General features: G+C 38.8%; 1 protein-coding gene across 5 annotated transcripts; it reads right to left on the minus strand.

Moving 5' to 3' along the window:
- Positions 1-1,610: 1,610 nt before the first annotated feature.
- LOC146304563 (MAGUK p55 subfamily member 4-like) lies at positions 1,611-17,499 on the minus strand. Of its 5 annotated transcripts, XM_084713987.1 has the most exons (23): positions 16,525-17,156; positions 15,944-16,015; positions 14,553-14,660; positions 14,339-14,460; positions 13,382-13,459; positions 13,196-13,279; positions 12,413-12,544; positions 7,388-7,469; positions 7,146-7,231; positions 6,721-6,795; positions 6,437-6,633; positions 6,222-6,280; positions 6,086-6,103; positions 5,936-5,977; positions 5,829-5,849; positions 5,674-5,688; positions 4,834-4,875; positions 4,555-4,728; positions 4,274-4,354; positions 3,294-3,387; positions 3,086-3,194; positions 2,755-2,889; positions 1,611-1,949 (listed from the first exon to the last, which is right to left on the minus strand). In XM_084713987.1, the coding sequence occupies exons 2-23, from the start codon at positions 15,981-15,983 to the stop codon at positions 1,758-1,760; spliced, it is 1,986 nt and encodes a 661-aa protein (XP_084570113.1). In that variant the 5' UTR covers positions 15,984-16,015; positions 16,525-17,156; the 3' UTR covers positions 1,611-1,757. The 5 variants fall into 5 exon arrangements, 1 of the variants encoding a protein (XP_084570113.1); XR_014769320.1 differs by lacking the exons at positions 1,611-1,949; positions 2,755-2,889; positions 3,086-3,194; ... (10 more) ...; positions 6,721-6,795; positions 7,146-7,231 and adding exons at positions 7,827-8,784; positions 9,806-10,196; positions 17,203-17,499 and having other exon boundaries at positions 16,525-16,832; XR_014769319.1 differs by lacking the exons at positions 1,611-1,949; positions 2,755-2,889; positions 3,086-3,194; ... (10 more) ...; positions 6,721-6,795; positions 7,146-7,231 and adding exons at positions 7,827-8,784; positions 9,806-10,196; positions 17,203-17,499 and having other exon boundaries at positions 16,525-16,906.
- Between the last annotated feature and the right edge of the window lie 1,868 nt (positions 17,500-19,367).

Genomic DNA, 19,367 nt, shown 5'->3' on the forward strand with positions numbered 1-19,367 from the left:
AAAGAGATGGAATGAATAAATTACTATCGGAAGTGGTTTATTAATGTCACACACAGGTACAAATATTAAAATGTCATTATTTTGCTTGCACTTTTACATTTTATCATATCATTTTCAATAAAAAAGGACACAAAATGTATTTTTTGTGCCCAACAGCTTTTTTGGTGATGCTTATAAATCTTGAATAATTTTCTTTGGCATTCAATGACACATTTTAGGCTATATCAAACCACAAAGAAGTGACACAAATTCAGAATGAAAAACAAAATGTAACAACACTGAACAAGAAACCACTTGTTTTCTAATATGTAAACATCAAATGGAAAAATATCACTTTTTTATTGTGGGTTTGTGTACAAGAGTGGGGAGCAGGGCAAGAAATTAACTTGTTTTTTGGTAAATGTTTGTTTGTTTGAACAATCAGTGTCTATAATATATAATAAACTTTCATCATAATAAACTAACACTGAGATATGGCTCTGATGCCCTGCTTACTTCAGAAATTCTGACCTTTTTTTTTAGGCTTTTTTTGTTTGTTTTATTCAGAAGAAGGAGCACTTAAGTTAAAGCATATGTAGAGTTTTAAGGGATGGAAATAAATATAGAAATAGATAATTATATAATTAAAGATTTGAATAAATAAATAAATAATTTAATGCATAATAAATGTACAATAAATGCTTAAATAAAGAAATAAGTAATTCTATAATTCCTGTCACCATAAATAAATACATAACAAACTAAATGAGATGCTACATATAAAAATGTTTAATTTGTGTATTTATTTATATATTTATCTATATACTTACACAGCTGTATAGTTGTTAATTCATTTGTATATTTATGTACTTATTAATTAATCAAAGATTAATTTTTGATGGGTAAAGTTAAATAAATAAGTAAATGAATGAATGAGTAAATAATATGTAATTTAATGCTTAATTATCACCATAAATAAATAAATCACTATTCTAATGAGACATTAAATATATGAATGTTACTCATTAATTTATTTACATTTTCATGCTTTTTTTTATTTTACTCATTCTTGTCTTTTTTGTCTTTCATAATTAAAGCATACCAATGAATAAATCAAATTATAAATACATACATAAATGTGTGAATAAATTAGTATATAAATATATAAATGTAGAAATGTGCGAATATATAAATATATACACAATTAGATCAACAAATAAATAAATACATAAATGTTACCATTTATATATTTAATGTCTCATTTAGTATGTGATTTATTTACTATTTATGGTGACAATTAAGCATTAAATTACATATTTACTAATTTATACAAGTATTTATTACATAATTATATCTATATTTCTATATTTAGCTTTGGCCCTTAAAATCCTCCATAGAGGAGCAGTTGACTGTCCTAGTACAAACAAAAACCTTCAGCTGTGTTTAAATTCAACTCAAACGTTGTGAGGTTAAACTCTGACACAGTTTCAGGGATTTCTTTGGGCTTGAGTCCAGCTCCATCTTATCTTTGGGGATTTAAAGCGACTTACGGAGCAGATCGAGCACACAACTAACGACAAAATCTAAATATTAAGATTTCTTTCATGCCCTACCCCCCTACAGTGTGCAGTGTCAAACATAAAATGTATTTACATGTTAAGATATTTGCTTTACAGTGAAGATTCAGTCAAATAAATAAAAAACTGCTGCCATGATAATAAGGGGTCACATCTCTCTCGTCCCCTTGTCTCCACCTCCTCCTCCTCCCTCGTCCTCCTTCACGACTCGGCGGTGGGTCGTATCCAGCTGGCCGGGACCCATTGCGGCTCATCCTGCGCCTTCCCCACCGCCGTCAGCAGCTGGACGCAGGAGTCCTGCAGCTCATCATTGACGATCACGTGGTCGAAGAACTGCCAGTGTTGGGACTCGATCTTCCGGGCGGCTTCTTCCATCTCCTGAAAGTCTTCATCCTGTCAGAGCAAACAAAAAAAAATAAATAAATAAATTCAGCTTCAATTAGGCTGAAATGTCTTCATCTTGTTGTGGAAATATAAATGAAATAAAATATATCTAATCAAAACTAAATGAATATGTATTCACTTTCAGACTATATATTGGCAGGAATCTGGCAGTGCAATACATATCATGATACAGGGGTTACAATATATTGTTTTTCTAAAAGTGTCATGGTATAAAGAACAAACCACATGCACAGAATTTAAATTAAAACTTTTATCTAGCGGCCGAGAGTTTAAACATAACACTGCCACAAATCATCACATGTAGTATCACTAAATATTATATTGTGATACTAAAGTTTATTGATCTCTTCTTACTAATGCAGATACAAACAGATATATTTTAATGTAAGGATGAGAGTTTTGTTTTCTAAAAAGTGACCAAATCTATTTTTCTGCCTCTTGTTCTCTTTCCTTTTTTCTTTTAACTGATCTGATGGTTAAAATCTGAATTAAATGATACTTGTTATCCTTTATCTGTTTGACATTTCAATAAAGGCTGGAAAAAAACTTTAAGAAACCTTGATTCACACTGTCATTGCCTGCTTGCCTGGGGCAAGTTAAATGCCACGTGGGGCAAGAAAACAGACAACTCACTTGCCAAACTGGGCAACGTAAAACAATTTGTCCAGGGTCAAAAAATATATTTACAATGGAGTCTGGCAGACAGTGAGACAGTCACTTAACTCAGTGTTCCGATCAAATGTTTGAGAAAAGTGGTACAATAATAATTAAATGTGTTGTTGGGAGAGTTTACTTTGAACGGCCGGTTGATGTAGTAGTTGGTGGTGATGGTCGCATCCTGTCTGGTCTCCCTGAGACGCTCCAGTGGTGGAGGCTTCACATAGATGATGTAGGCCCTCAGCTCGTGGGTCCTCACTGCCTGAATGGCCTAAATGTAGAAATCAAATCAATCAATCAAAGTGCCTGGAAGCACAAAAACTACTAACTGACATTTAGGTTTAAACATAAGTTTTTCTCGCTCTTTAAAAGGGGATTAAATCGTGGTTTGAAAACTTGAATTTCAGCCATCATTGTGCACTTTAAGTGTCTTGAAGCATCACAAAACTTTTCCATTTCGTGCTCACGTTTGGCTCGATGTCGATGACGCAGATCTTCCCGCTGTTTAAAACTTCCCTCACAGACTCGATGCTGGTGCCGTACAGATTCCCTTTGTACTCCCCGTACTCCAGAAACCTGTGAATTTCTCGTGTTTAGACTTTACAAAAACAAAGCTGCAGTGTTGCTGCACCTCCAGTAGACTGATTCATTATTCACGGCTTCACAGTGTTGTACCTGTTGTTGTACACCATGTTGTCGAAGATTTCTCGGCTGGTGAAGTAATATTCTCTGCCTGACTCCTCGTATCCTTTGGGTGCTCTCGTGGTGTCTGGTGAAGGGAGAAGGCAATCTTTTAAAACTGTATCTCTTTAATTGATTAAACAATCATTTCACAGATAATTATCTACCTGGGATTTTTGTGTTATTTTCAGGGTTTTTTATGAGTTGTAACAAATGTTTTTTTGGTGGACATCAATAATTGCAAGAAATGGGAAGTAACTAATACTTTGTTACTGTACTTAACTCACTTGCTCCCTACATTTGAACACAAATATCTGTACTTTCTGCTCCTTACATTTTCAGAACAGGCTTGTTACTTTAATTTTAATGCATTTGAGGGGAATTATTGATTATTCTTATTTTGCATTAATGAGTCCAATCTTCTAAACTTCAAGACTGATTTCAGCCTCAATGGATGGAACAATAACACACAGAAAAGATGATTCCTCGGTGTATATCACAGATGACTGACATAACAAAATGAAAAGTAACAAGATATATCAAGATGTAACAACGCAAAAAAGATGGAGAAGACGTAACAACATGCAACAAGATAAAAATTATGAAAAAGACGTGACAAGGCAAAAACTACATAAATAATGTAACAAAGCAAAAATGATGGACAAGATGTATCAAGACATAATAAGACAATACTACACAAAAGATGTTACAAGATGTAACGAGACAAAAATGACGTAAAATGACATAAAAGACGTAATAAGATGTAAGAAGACAAATTATAATGACGTGAGAGATGTAACAAGAAGTAACAAGACAACTTACTTTTATACTTTGAGTACATTCCAGAACTGAACTTTTCCTTGTGTAAAGAAGCACTTCTACTTTTATTAGAGTCCTTTTTTACACAAGCATCTGTACTTTTACTCGAGTAAAGAACATGTGCACTTTTGCCACCTCTGCTGACTGATACATACAAGGAATGGCTCCCTGGAAGATGTTGGGGTTCATTTCAATCAATCGCCTCCGAAGTTCATTCACACCCACACCAGACGGACCTGAGAAATGAAGAAAACATCTGATCATAATCACTTAATCACATTAAATTTGGGATTGCATTTTTTGTATGTATGTCCAGTTTTGTGTAGAATTAAAAGTAGAGTTAAATCAAAACACTTGTAATGTTGCTGATTGTTTTATTTTCTCCACTATGAGGTTGTTAAAACCAGCGTTATCCCAGCTGGAAGCGTGACTGTACCACAGAGGGCGATGAGGCGGTGTGCGTCCTGTGGGTGTCGCTGGTAGCGCACCACCTCCTCGTAGGGGCTGTTGAGGGCGTTGTAGCAGCTGCTGGGGCAGCGGGTGTGGCAGGACGGCTGGGTGACGCTGTGAAACCGCCGCCGACATATACGCATGCTGCGCCTGAAGCCCGCTGGGAGAAAATCAAGGGTTAATGTTCTCGAAGAACGAGTTGTGATACATGCAAACACACTTAATGTGCAGGTGTCAGTGCAGGTCAGGCTGTTTGGAGACTTACCTAAGTAGATCCCTTCAATGTTGGTGCTGAAGTCATCCTCCGCTGGTTTGACAGGAAGAGAAGCAAAGTGAGACAAACGGATGCAAATTAACCTTTTTTGACATTTTAAGGTTTCAGTATGTTTGGTCAAAATTGGCCAGTAAGATCAGCCCAACCCAGACTTGACAACATATAAACACATTTTCATCCTGACTGACCCCCCTAAAAAAAGCTGATTTGAAAGGATAAGATCAAATAAATCAAGTCAAAGATGCACGACAAACATTTTGTATTAAACTTCCATAAAGCCGGGGTGAAAGACACTGATGGGCATCATATCTACCAGGCTGTTGCTAGCTAGCAAACTACTAAATCTTAATTCTGTGCTGCTAAAACTTGAACATTGATTGATGGCTGGATATTAGTTGAAACTGGTCGGTTCAAGTCAACCTAAGCACACATCATATTTTGCTTTACAGGAAGAAAACATGATTGAACTTAGATATGATACAAAGAAATAGATTTTTTGTATTTTTGGCGCTTATATTGTTAATGGTTGCATAATATGAATAAGGGCAAAAAGGCATTTTTCATTTAATCTCAACTTGAAAATAAGTCTGGATCCTACAAGTCCCAGAATGCAATGCACCAAGTCTGAAACACAGGCAAGGCTCAGAGGTTGGAAGTAACTAAGTACAAGTGCTTCATTAGTATACTTAAGTCGAGTTTTCAGGTATCTGTATTTGATTCTTTATTTTTCTGGCAACATTTTACTTTTACTCCAAACATTTTTTTTCTTTTAATGTACTTAGTTTTTCTCCTGAGGCAGACAAGAAGACAAATATGTGCAGTTTTTCTCACCTTCTCTGAGCTCCTCTGACATTTCCCCGTCAGACAGCAGAGTTTGGAAGAGAAAGAATAAGAAACATTTCAGATGAAGGACAGGAGAGAGAGCGACGCTTTGCCTGTGAAACACATTTAGTCGAAACAGATTAAATCAACAAAGACTTACCTACCAGATTCAAATGCCTCCTCATCTGACAGAAAGACAAAAACAGGAGAAATTAATCACAGAGCAGTAAGCTTGTGTGTAAAAGATAAGACAAGCATGTAAAAGTTTTACCTGCTTCAACACATCTCTCATCGATGGCCATCAAATCTTCCTCTGTGAGTGAAAAATGGAAATAAAAAGTTATATCTGTAATAAAACATTATTTTGTTCTGAAGCTAATTTAACTACAACTATGGCATTAGGTTTGTGATCTTTCCTTACCTTCCTCTACAGTGCTCACTTCAGTAAACGTGGCGTGAAACACAATGAAAACTCAACTGTGAAACCATGCTGTCAATTCTGAAACTGTTCGGACTTTTATTTAATAAAGTTTTACGGTAAGTTAAAGGACACTTACAGGTCTGTATGCAGGCATGTGGCTGATAAGGCTGAGACCACCAGAACTCCCTCTGCTTCCTGTTATCACATACAGAGTCAGGATTACTCTTTTAAAAAAATAACTCTTTAAAAAAAGTATGGATCTGTTCCAGGTGTCCAAATTCTTTCATATAAAGGTGAAAAAATTAATCTGGAAAATAATAAGAAAAAAGTAAATCAATGAAGTTTTCTGACCGTTTCAGCAGGTTGGTGGAGGGGATGAGGCCGGCGCAGGCTGTGTTGCTGGGCAGTTTCTTGGCCTGCCACCAGAGGGCGTCTGTCTGGTCCACAATCTCCAGGACGTCACCTTTTCTGAAGCTCATACCGGCGTCGGCACAGGGGATGGTCGGGTCCTGCTGAGGGCTGTAGTCGGCCATGGCCCGCACGTAGAGCTAACACCGAACAAGTCAGATTATTACGATGATATTTAGCTTTAATGTGTATAAAAACAAAGAATGAGGCAGGTACAGATGACTTACCATCGTCTGGTTGTGGACCGGCCTTTCTGTGATGGGAACGACCTTAAACATGATGGTGCCTTGCGACCTCGCTTGCTGATTGGTTGCAAAGAAACAGAACTGTTTAATTAGTAGATTAGACCTATCAAAACATCTGAAAATGGTGTACATTTCAACATGGGTCTGGTTCGACTCTAAAGGGATAGTTCAGATTATTCGTTGCTTCCATGCTGGTACCTCAAACCATCCCACTTCAAATAATCTGAACTATTCCTTTAAGATGCCGAGATTGCTCTTGGTCTTCTGTCTGATGAAAATCAGCATTAGCTGTGACATTAACTGCTTACAGACAGGACATAATAAAATTAGAATAATAATTAGACTGACTGGATGTGAGTAGTGATTCATAGGTCTGGAAACAGGCTATAGAAAAGTAAATGACTCACCACAACTTGAATAACTTGTTCAGGTTCCATCCCATCCACAGGAAAACCGTTCACCTCTATGATCCTGTCACCAGCATGTAGCAGACCTACACATCAATACAATTAAAAATGCAAACATAAACTTTATCTTCTCCAACATACTCACGTGTTATAAATAAAAGAAAATAATTTCAACTCACACAACTGGGATTTACAGTAAATTGAGCACGATATACATTTTGCTTGAGAGAGAAACGGCTCACCGCTTCGATCAGCCAGCCCTCCATGAATCACCCGAGCAATAAAAATCTCCCCTGTGATCTCATTCCTCTTTATAGTCGCTCCCTAGAACAGAAAAGATGAAAACGCTGAATAAATAACCTGCTGTGATGAGGAGTAGAGGCATGTGTTGATCCGAGAGATTCACGCAGATGAAGACAAATCAAACCGTTCAGAAGACATAACAGGAAGTAAAGACTTGGGGATGAAATGGAAGGTTTAATTCATGACTGTTTAGGCACAAACAAAACACAATGATGCAAATGAAAGTTAACCAAAAGTGATGGAAATTCTTGAAATGAGGGTTCCACATCAGACATCAATGATGAGAAGAAAGCAGGAGTGGAAATATGAAAATGGTCCAAAACGATGGAAGAAAGCGATGAGGAATGCAACAAAAAGTACGAAATAGATATTAACTACCACGGTGCGTGATTGCAGGCCAGCTAATCTGCGGACATCGCTTGAAAGGACCCAAGAAAGTCCACTCTTTGGACACTCTTCAAGGTCTTTCATGTAGCCTTCTTCCTCTTCTTCTTCCGCTGTTTTGACCGACGTCCTTTCACAGTGTGGGAGGTCTCATCGATCAGGCCATTGGTTGCAAGGTGCTTAGACTCTTGAAGCTCAGCGTCAACGTGCTTCTTCTGCGGCAAAGGGGCATTCTTGGTTTTCATGGTAGTACGAGGTGATCCATGGCAAGAAACAGACAGACATCCGGTCCCCTGGGAGGTGGAGGGAGCGTCCAGGGAGCTGCTGAGGGAGCTGGAGGAGGTGGAGGACGGAAGTGACGGGAAGGAACATCTGGACTGGTGTGTCAGGGATGGACGCTGCCCTCGGTTCTTTGGAGTTTGGCTTTTTTTGGGTGTGCCGTCTTGGTCGGCAACTTCAGGTTTGGGAGAGTTCATTTCTGTCCTGGTGGCTGCAAGGAGCGTCTGCAGCCGGTCCACCACCTGCGTGAGGAGGACCAAGGCCTGAGAGTTGTCCTGCACCGTGTCCGACATGCGTTCGGTCGCGGCCGCCATCTTCTCCCCGAGGAGTTTGATGTCTTTGGTGCTGTTCTCCATGGAGCTGGCAGCCAGCTGCACCGTCATCCTCAGCTCATCCAGACTCTCTTGCTTGGCAAGCTCCACAGGTGGCACCGGGGGCAGATCAACCACACGGTGAGGGCGCATGGGGCTGGGGGGAGCGGTGCAGATGCGAGGGCTTTGGGTTTGAAGCCTGGGAGGCAGGCCTGGCTGGAGGTAGTCGTCCACATTGGAGTAGTAGGGGACAGTGAGACACGGGGGAGACATGGTCCACCGGCGGGCTGTGGGAAGCGGGGATGGTGTGTTGGTGGATGCTGGTCCTTCATCTCCACTGTCTAGCTCTTCGATGATGTTGTCTCCAATGGAAAAAAAAAACGGACATGTTAAAGGGATAGTTCACCCCAAAATCAAACATACTATTTTTCTTCAGGTCTGCAGGGCTATTTATCCATCTAGATTGTTTTGGTGTGGACTGCCAACTTTTGGCCTTCTCTCAAGTAAGAACTGTTCTCTTTCTACCAACTGTTTTCCTGTGCAGAAGGAAGTGTGCATCTACTCATGGGCTTTTGGTAAGGTTTCTATGAAGTCAAAAATGATGTTCAAGTTTTTTATCATATTTATTGCACTAAACATCACCTATACACCGTTATCTGGCCCAACAATGACAAAAACAAGTTGTTTTGTAGATATTCTGATGTATTTTTATGGTATTTTAGGGATGCCAATTAAAACAATTAAAAACCGTTGATGATTCATCCTGCACTCTGAGGTGTATATTAAATTTGTATCTGCTTTCTTGCTTTCTAATTTTATTCTCTAATTTGAGTGAAACTAGATTGTATCTAATTTCCAGATGGACAGATAGCTTTAGCAGCGCACTAAATGCTAAGGTAGCTAACAGTATCTGTTAGTGGGCAAAAGAACGGGCCTCAGCAGCTTCTAGGACCAACGGGGAATATAGTACAGAGGTTGTTTATGGAGTTTCCTGATGGATAACTTAACTTAGTGCTAAAATATCATAGCTAACTGCAAACTGCTGTTAGTTTGATTAGCCGTGACTCAACCCTGGGGTACAAGGACCCAAACCCAGCAAGTAAACCATCTTAGTACTGTAGCCTCTGTTGGTTACGCAGGCTGTTTTGGTGCTGGTACAGTTGTCTCTTGGCTACTTTTATACGAGCCGGTATCTCCAAAACATGGCAATTCACAACAAAACAATCAGGATCGATAAATAGTGCTGCAGGTTAAGAGGAAAAATGCGTATTTTCAATATCGGAGTGAATTATCTCTTTAATCCATGAAATCCATGAGTAGTTGTGATGATGGAAGATGAGGCCGCAATGATGGAAGAAGAAAAACCAGCAGATCTTTTCTTACCAATCAGAACAGAGCTGTAGACTGCAGGCGCAGAGCGGTTCACACTTTGCTCCCAGAGCAGGTTGGTGTAACAAACTCTACACTGGCTCATCGGCTTGCTACAACACATCTGACAGTCACTCATTTGCTTATAGTGCGGTGGATGATAAGACCGAGCTGGTGCTGCGTGACACAGCGGCTCCGTCGGCGGGTAGCTGCCTCTGCGAACGCTACACCATGATGGATTCTGGGGACCCAGGCTCGCAGCAGCAGGGCTCTGGACCCCGATCGCAGCACGCTGGTGAAGCCTCTGCCGGGTTAGACGCCTCAGGGTGTCCCAGTGACTGCGGATCCCCCCTCTGCAGCTTTTCACACATGGTGAGGAAGAACTGGGGAGCGGCAGCCTGACTCTCTGTCACAGAGAGGGAAACATTCAATACAGATTGAGAACTTCCACTGGAAGAAAGCAAGGTTTAAGAGATGGAACACCTGATATGAAAACCCGGATTTATCTTTGACTAAGAACGCTCTCTCTTATCTTTCTACAGTCATATCAGCACTTTTTGTTAAAAGAGCCGTACGTTCTTAGAAATAAAAGTTCCAAAAGGGGCTCTTCTTGAAGGGCTGAAGCTCTATCCAGAACTGTTTGCTTCTGAAGAATTTCTTTGTAAAGGGTTCTTTGTAGACAAAGGGTCCATCAAGAACCCTTTTCATCCAAATAACATTTTTGGAAAAATGAGATCTTTCGTCAAGCCTTCATCAGGTTCTTATACCATGGTATCTCAGTAGAAGCCCCTGGGTGGGTTCTACATAAAACCTTTGGAATATAAAAAAGTTCTTGGTAGAACCCCCTTTGTGGGTTATAGATACAACCCTTGAAATGCAAAAAAGTTCTTGATAGAACCACCTGTGTGTGTTCTAGACAAAACCCTTATATTATTAAAGGTTCACGGTAGAACTCCCTATGTGGGTTCTTGTTAGGACCCTTAGAAGGTGTAAAGGATTTGTATAGAACCACTACACTATAAAAAGGTTCTCTGTAGTTCTCTGTGTTCTCTAGGTCAAATCTCTCACACATGGTTCTAGGTATAATCCGTAATGTTGGGTTCTTGGTAGAACTCTCTGAAAGGGTTCCAAGTCAAACCTTTACAAGAGCTTCTACCAGGAACCACAAAAGGTTCTCCTTCTGCTGAAGAACCCTTTATGGTTGTAGTTAGTACCTTTATTTCTGGAGTGTACAATAAAAGAAGACATACAGATACATATGACAGACAGAAGAATTGCATACGAGTTTTGCAGAGTGAATTCTCTAAACTATTTAGTTTTTCTTCAAATCCTTCTTTTTTCTGTTGGTCTCTGCTGTTAGGAAATGATCTGTAGCATTAACAAGCCATTATTCAAATGAGAGATTATAAAATTCAAACATCTGGCCGCTGTTGGATGCAGTCAGCTGTTTGATTTATATCTGGCAACAAAAAAAAAGCTTACATATTAAAATATCCATGAGCATCTGCTTCCACAGTACTGAGGAAAGATTTCTATTGTGGTCCAGTTTACAGTTAACAGAAACTTCATCAGCATCTTTTGTGTTTTGTAGAAAACATACATGATGGAAACTTTATGTGTCTTTAATACATAACCAGGATAAATTGTTATTTTTCATAATAAAGAAAACAATGCTACTTGATGGGATGTTGTGTAAAATGTCAATAAAAACAGGATGCATGATTTCCAAAAACTTTTTGACTTATATTCGACTGAATACAGTCCAAAGAAAAAATATTTAATATTCAGAATGAGAGCGTACTTTCAAATAATAAAGTTGGAAGTAGGGTTGTACATTTTCAAAACTCATAAGACGACTGAACCAATCTTTCAACTCATGTTCAGTTAACTCAAGGCAGCAGGTGAATTAAAAAAAAAAAAAATACACAAAACACTATATGGTCAAAAGTATGTGGACACCTCTATCCTCTATTTAGGTAGTATCCTGTACATTTTGATGTTATTCTCGAAATGCAAAATTTAAAATAAAATCTGTTTATGCCTGGTCCCAATACTCTTCCATATAAACCAGACAAGGGGCCTCAAAAAGATGTCAATTTTTGTTCACAAGTCAAAAAGATTGGGAAATATTGGTTTATCATATGTATTAAAAATCTGGACCTGAAAAGTATCTGTTGCATAAATATATTAGAGTAAAGAGACATGGACAAAACCTAAAAAAAAAAAATGTGTCTCAAAATTGCACTTGAGTGAATGCACTTTCCACCACTGATGAAGAAAAGCACAATAACAACGAAAACATTATCTTTATTCATAGCATGACTTCATGGTTTATCTGATGGGTTTCCCTGATCCCAGAGATCCTGATTTTGCAAAGACGGATTAAAAACTTTCATGCGTAACAAGAGGGGTGATCCCATCAAAATGTGACCTTATCTTTAGGTCAGGTAGCGCCTGAATACTGCGTCTAAATCGGCTTGTGAGTCAACTCTTTGGCTTCATGAACGGTGACTTTAACACCATCTAAGCTCTGTGAAAAGTATCAAATACTCTACACCAAACTTCAGTTGTGTTTTTTAGATTTTTAACAAGTAATGAGGAGACTTTATCTGTGTAGCTCACCAGAGGCTGTTTGTTCTTGACCAGGCAGACGATCCTGGTGGCCTCCTCATCATCAGGCAGGTCTTCAGGCATCGGTGGCAGCACCGGCTCATAGTCCTTCTGGGCCACCGTATCATGAGCTGAGAGAAGAGCCTAAAAAAAATCAAACAGATACAGATGATTCAGGTTTATTTCAGATATTATTTTGCCAACTCTGGCATGCATTTATTTTTGTAACTTACATTTTGTCTTTGTATTTTAGTGTAGCACCTTTAAAATGTCATTTTTGCACAAACTCAGCGGTAAGTCTGATCATTACTCATTTTATTAATTTAACAAAGTATAAAGCTGCCATGCTTGGAGAATTTTAATGGCTGATACGAAATATATAAATACAGAAACTGATATGATTAAGTGCTTAAATATTTAATAAGTAAATAATTCTACAATTAAATTATTCATCATCATCATCAACATTTATCTATTAAATATCTTACTTAATTCGTGATTTATTTGATTAAGGTGGAAATTAAATTAAATAACACAATTATTTTTTATTCATTTATTTAAGCTTTTTATTATATAATTGTTTATGGATTTATACAAAAAACAAAAAAAGAACAAATCTTCAGTGATAATCACTAAATTCTTTCTTACAGAACAATTAATTCATTTGTTTTACTATTTATACACATGCAAACGCTGCAAAAACTCTAAGAAATTAAACTATAATAGAGTCTGTTTACATGTGAAGTGATTTTATCCAAACTTTTTAAACCCAAAAACTCAGACGTGGTTCCTCACCTGCAGGTGTGGCTGTCTCAGGAGGCGGTACAGCTCTTTAGCCTCTTCAGAGCAGCCTGGCAACGCTCTGATGTCGATCAGCAGCTACACAGACGCCAAACCACAACATGACCACCGTTAAAAAAACCAAAGACTTCCACCAAATGAACAAATGAATGAATAAAAACAAATGTGAGTGTTAGTTACCTGAAGTGAAAGTCCTGAAGAGTAGTCCAGAGCTGGCGCGGGAGAGTCTCTCAGGTACCTCTGAAGACACTCATAAACCTGAAAACAACGTTTGTCAAATGCTGTAATGACAACACCTTTCTTTTTTATATTTTGACTCAAAAAAGAGAAAACATTGATACACCTATTGTTACAAAAGGGGAAAGTAGAGAGTAATCAATTTTTGCTAAAACGGTCTCAAGTATTGCCAGTACACGGTTAACTAATATAGGCAGGACCAACCTGGGGTAGGTGCTGCGATCTGATTGGACTAAACCTCCAGCAAGCTTGTCAGAGCTGGAGATTTTGTTTGACTGCAGAAACAATGCGACTGCTTTCCTGAAGGGACAGTGGGAGTCTTTCTTTCTCTAAATACCTCAAATTTGACTCGTCAACTTTTCTGTTAAACCCCAAGTAAAAATTCCAGAACAGACTGGCTGTTCAGACTCATGTAGTGAAGACTGAAGGAATTTGATAAAAGTTAAGCGGATTTTTTGGCAAAATTGAAGTCATCACAATATTGACACGTGATTCCAGTCACTCAGAGGACTGATTGAGAGCTGAACATTATGATGTCACAGTGAAGTTGACCTTTTCGATATAAAATGTCATCATCATCTCCTCAGTGTTAAAAGTTTGTCAGAATTTGCGTATGAATTCTTGAGTTATGGCCAAAGTACAGTCACAGTAACCTTGACCTTTGACCTTCAAAATCTAATCTGTCCATCCTTTAGTCCGAGTGTTTATTTGTATCAAGTTTGAAGAAATTCCATCACGGCGTTCTTGAGATATCGGAAAAAAAAGGACTGATTGAAGGACGGATGGAAAACCCAAAAACATAATGCATCCAGCTATGGAGTCATAAAATTAATATTTTTATGGTGGACCTTTGGTGAGAGTGAATGTTAAGATGATTACTAATAAAACGTGTTTTCAGACCTTGAGCAGCGACTGCAGCCAGGAGGCGTTCAACAGACTGTGGAGGATCTCTGCTCCGTCGATGTCCTGATTTACAGACTGTCTCACCTCCTCGATCACATCTGTGAGGATCTGACGCAGGCCTGCCACACACCAGCACACCAGTGGGTTTTTAAAAAGAAAGTAGTGTCGTATATCAGCATAATGACATGTACCAGCGAGTTCCACCACTGACCATGTTCTCCGAGTTCACAGTGGGGGTTTAACACTTGAGCCTCCACCGCCTGCCTCATGGTCACTGGACCCCCCGACCTTTGACCCCAACCACCTGCTGACTGCTGGTCTGGAAAAAAACAAAACAGTGTTAGTCTTTTGGTATTTTTATATCAGATAAGACTCTATACAAATATATTATATAATATATATACAGTACCTACAGTGACATTAAAAAAATCCATATCAGTTTAAGTTTAGGCTATATTTAGACTATTTTCATGGCTTAACTGATGTTGTATTGCGTTCTCCAAAGTCACCAGATTGCTTAAGACAAATCTATAATTTTACCTCACAGATCACGGGAGTTTCTGGTCTATCCAACATGTCAGAATATAAAATAAAATACAAACCCCAATTCCACAAAAGCTGGATGCTGTTTAAAATGTAAATAAAAACCACATGCAATGATTTGAAAATACTTATTAACACTTAAAGTCAGTTAAATACAGAACAAAGACAAGATATTTAGCATTGCTTTGCTGAAGTAAGTAGGGACGTCAGTGTGACAGAATATGTCGCTCCAAATCCTGTATGCACCTTTCAGCATTAATGGGGCCTTCACAGATGTGACAGTTACCCATGATGCCATGGGCACTAACACACCCCCACACCGTTACAGATGCTGGCTTTTGAAGTTAACGCTGGAAACAGTCTGGAGTCTTTTTAGCCACGACGTCCATGATTTGTGAAAATAATCTGAAAAAAACAGCACTTTTCCACTTTGTGTCAGTCCATCTCAGATGAGCTCGGGTCCAGAGGAGTCTGCAGTGTTTCTGGATTGTGTTGATATTTGTCTTTCTCTTTGCATGGTCAAGCCTTAACTTGCATTTTTAGATGCAGCAACAAAATGTGTTTACTGATAACGGTTTTCCAAAGTGTTCCTGGGCCCGTGCACTATCCTTTTCTATGATTATGTGGGTTTTTAATGCAGTTAATAATTGTAGTGCTGCTTGAGGGATTAAGGGTCGTGGGCATTAAATACTGTTTTTTGGTCTTTTGATTTCTCTGGATTCTCTAAATCTTCTAATTATTTTATGGATTGTGGATGGTGAAATCCCTAAATTCCTTGCACTTGTCTTCCATGAAAGAGTCACCTGTTGTCAGTTCACCTGTTTACCTGTCGAATGTCCCAAACAGTTAAAATATCTGTCTTTGTGCTGTATTCAATTGAATACAAGCTGACAAGGATTTGCAAATAACTGCATGCTATCTTTATAAATATTTTACAAAACATCCCAACTTTTTTTTACACTGGGGAACTTTAATAAAAGTCCTTAAACTAGGGCACTTTACAAGATCTGGCTTCAAGATTAGCTGATAATACAGGATCTGTTTTAGTTGATATTGTACTTGAGAAATTGCTGTTAACGTCTGGGCCTTTCTGTGGCATCAGTTGCCCACTCCGCCTGGTCGGTAATCCAGCTGTGGAATCAGGTAGGGAGGTGCAGACACGACTCCATGAGTGGTTAGTGTGAATGGGGTCAGGGGTTAATGGCACACTTCACGGCAGCTCGTAAGAGCAGCGACAGTGATGTAAATACAGAGATGTGCAGGCTATAATCTCTGGCTGGTGAATCATCAGGAGAAAACAAACCCTAGTATCAAAAGCAAATAAAAAACTGTAATTTTTAGGACATAATTCAGCTAAAATGCTGTTTTAACCAACATTAGGTCAAGCTGATATTAAGGAGGGAATTGTGACAAAACAAAAAGTTAAAAAACTAAGTTCAGGCAGGTTTTATCATTTCTTTATGCCTAGTCTTGACTGTAAATAAAGGTGCCAATTGTGCAACATTGCAAACGTGATGCATTCAAGTAAAAGTAACTGTTAAAACAAAAGATTCAAGCTTCTCAAGAGGTTTCTGTAGTTGCAGAAGAGGAAGATCCCTGTGGCCTTCCACCAAGCCATTCTCTCATAAAATGCATCTTACCTTTATGTCTGAATCCTTTGGGATGCCACAAGCTTTTATCCTCCAGCTCCTGCAGGTTTTAGCAGGAAAAATGTATATATGATGGGGAAAATATTCCCCGGAGACTGGCTGCAGCGCTACGCTTTCATCGAGCTGCAGGGAACAAGGGAGAGAGGGCTGTAATCTCTCCCGATCCCAGTTAATCCCGGGCAAGTGAGCCGCCTGCCTCTGGCCACCGGAAGCCAGTTCCTCCCTCACCGGCTGGCTGGGTGCCGCGGAGCTGCCAAATCTTCTTAACTCTTTCAGCTTTCAGAGGCACGCAGGAGGAGCTGTGAGGAGAGGAAGCGACTCGGACAAAGAAGGAGAGAATTTAGGTGTCAGAGAAGGGCTTCAAGGTCACGTTCTATAGGCAGGAGAAATGCTTTATGACTTCAATTATTAGAAAGGGACAGTTGTGTTAAACAATCTTTTAGTTTTCTTACTCAAGGCCAAAATAATTTGTCAGGAAATGGGGGTAATCTCCTGATTGGTAATCTAAATTCCCAAGGAAAAACAACAAAATCTCCCCTCCCTCCATCTAAAAACAAAGTCCCACTATGCCTGATTTAACCCAAAACACTGAGATTCTCTCTGCACTCGATAAAAAACACGTCTTTGTTTCAAATTCATTGAAATTTCATATGGAAGAAATCTCTTTACCTTATTACATGTGTTGCTACTTTAAATGCTGTTAAATACGAAGCCCTGAAACTGACAAAATGTAATAAAAAGGTTATTAAACAAGTCAAAGTTATAAGACAACACACCAACCAATCAAAATATCGCCAATTAAACAATTACAAATGAAAAAATAAACATAAAACTTTATACTTTCCTTTAAGCTTTTCTGGGACTTGACTTGGGGACTTGTCAGTAGACTTGGGACTTGCCTCAAGACTTGTCAGTCTTGACCCAGGACTTAAAGGTGGGAGTTGTCAGTCTTCACCTGATTTGTAAGTCTTCCTGTCTCGACTTAGGACTTAACCTGGGGTACTTGTCAGTCTTGACTTGGGCCTTCAGTTGGGACTTGTCAGGCTTGACCTGGGACTTGAGCTGGGACTTGTCAATCTTTACTTGGGACTTCAGTCAGGACTTGTCAGTCTTGACTTTAGATTTGCCAGTCTTGACGGGGACCTTGTAAGTCTTAACTTATGACTCGCCTGTCTTCGTTTGGGACTTGACCTGCAACTTGTTAATGTGCTGATTTAGGACTTGACTCAGGATTTGTCAAACTTGATTTAGCACTTGACTCTGGACTTGTCAATGTTGACTTTGAACTAGTAAGCCTAGACTTGGGACTTGACTCTGGACTTGTCAGTCAGGACTTGGGACTTGAGACTTCCCTTAACAAGAATATAAAACAGAAACGTTACAAATGTCCACATTTTAAAAGCTGGAATCAGATCATTTTTGATTTTTTAAGAAACATTTTCAGCAGATCAGTTAACAACATCCATCAAATGAGTTTATTGCCCTTTGTCATTATTTAAAGGTACAACACATTTGACATCTTGTAAAAGACACACAGGTGGGAGTCACGTCAGCCAGCTGAAACACAAAATGTCAACTTGTCAACACCAAAGTCCATTGACAAAACAGTTAATTTTACACACAATGCAACAGTACATCCAATGCAGGGTGTTTCCATAGCAAACAGGTGTTGAGGTACAGTTAGTCGACCAAACATTTGTCACAGGGTTTAAATCATGAACTTGACATGAGCTTATGAACATTTTCTTCAGTTTATATTTATAACGTCATTCAAGTTGGATTTAAAATAGCATTTCATGTACAACCATTACAACAAATGTCCCGTCCTGCCTTGGTAGTTTGGTGTGCAAGTCAGTTGTGTTGTCCACTGGAAATATTACTTTGTTTTAAGTTGCAACAGCAACTGTGTCAGCATTCAGATTGTCTGAAGAGGAGCTCACATCTACACAACATACTGAAGAGGACAAAAACAGGAGGCCTCAGCTTGTTTTAAAGAACAGTCTCTGAATGATAAAAATAATGTTATACCTGGGCAATGTTTTTCTTTCTTTGCCTGAAGTGTGTCCATAGTGTTTTGGGAATGAAACTGTCAGTTACAAAGACAATATTGCTTCACTTCTTTAAATGTCAGGCACATGCGGTCTCAGCTCGAGATGTTCTGATACCAGTTTTTCCTTCTTGATTCTGATTCCGAAAACCGAACTTTGTGTTTTGGCCAATACGGAGTACTGCTCCATTACCTGTGCGTAACAAACAAACAAACAACTACAACCAAAAAAAAAACAATACGGGACGCTGCTAAGAAGTAGCACGGTCCCATTTTGGGGCTAATAAATTACATTAAATCAGATTGGTGCATAGACTTCTAACAAGAGCTTGTAAAAAGGGATGGAAGAGCGCTATTATGATTATTTTAAAGGAATAGTTCTGAATATTTGATGTGGGATTGTATAAGGTACTTATCGATAGTCAGTGTATTACCTACAGTAGATGGTCAGACACAGAAGGCATTTTATTCACTTAAAAAAAATCTATCAGTTTACATCTTTACTTTGCTCTCAGACAGCACTTTTCTGATGAGAAACTGCTGTTATACAAGCCAAATATCACTCTGTCCGAAACAACCAAACTCCATTGGCAAAATCACAAATTTTACTTAACAGAACACAGCAGTTGCTGGTTTACCGCTGCCTCAATCTGTTAATCTTTTTGCGTTTTTGCATGACTTCAGTGAATCCAAACTATTCTTTTAAAATCCCGATCTGACACAACATCACAAACAACCTAACCAATCAAGGCAGCAGTAAACCAGCAACTCCTATTTCCTGTGAGGT

Source organism: Lutjanus erythropterus, chromosome 24, assembly GCF_056507025.1.
Source record: "Lutjanus erythropterus isolate fLutEry1 chromosome 24, fLutEry1.hap2, whole genome shotgun sequence".
NCBI lineage: Eukaryota > Metazoa > Chordata > Actinopteri > Lutjaniformes > Lutjanidae > Lutjanus > Lutjanus erythropterus.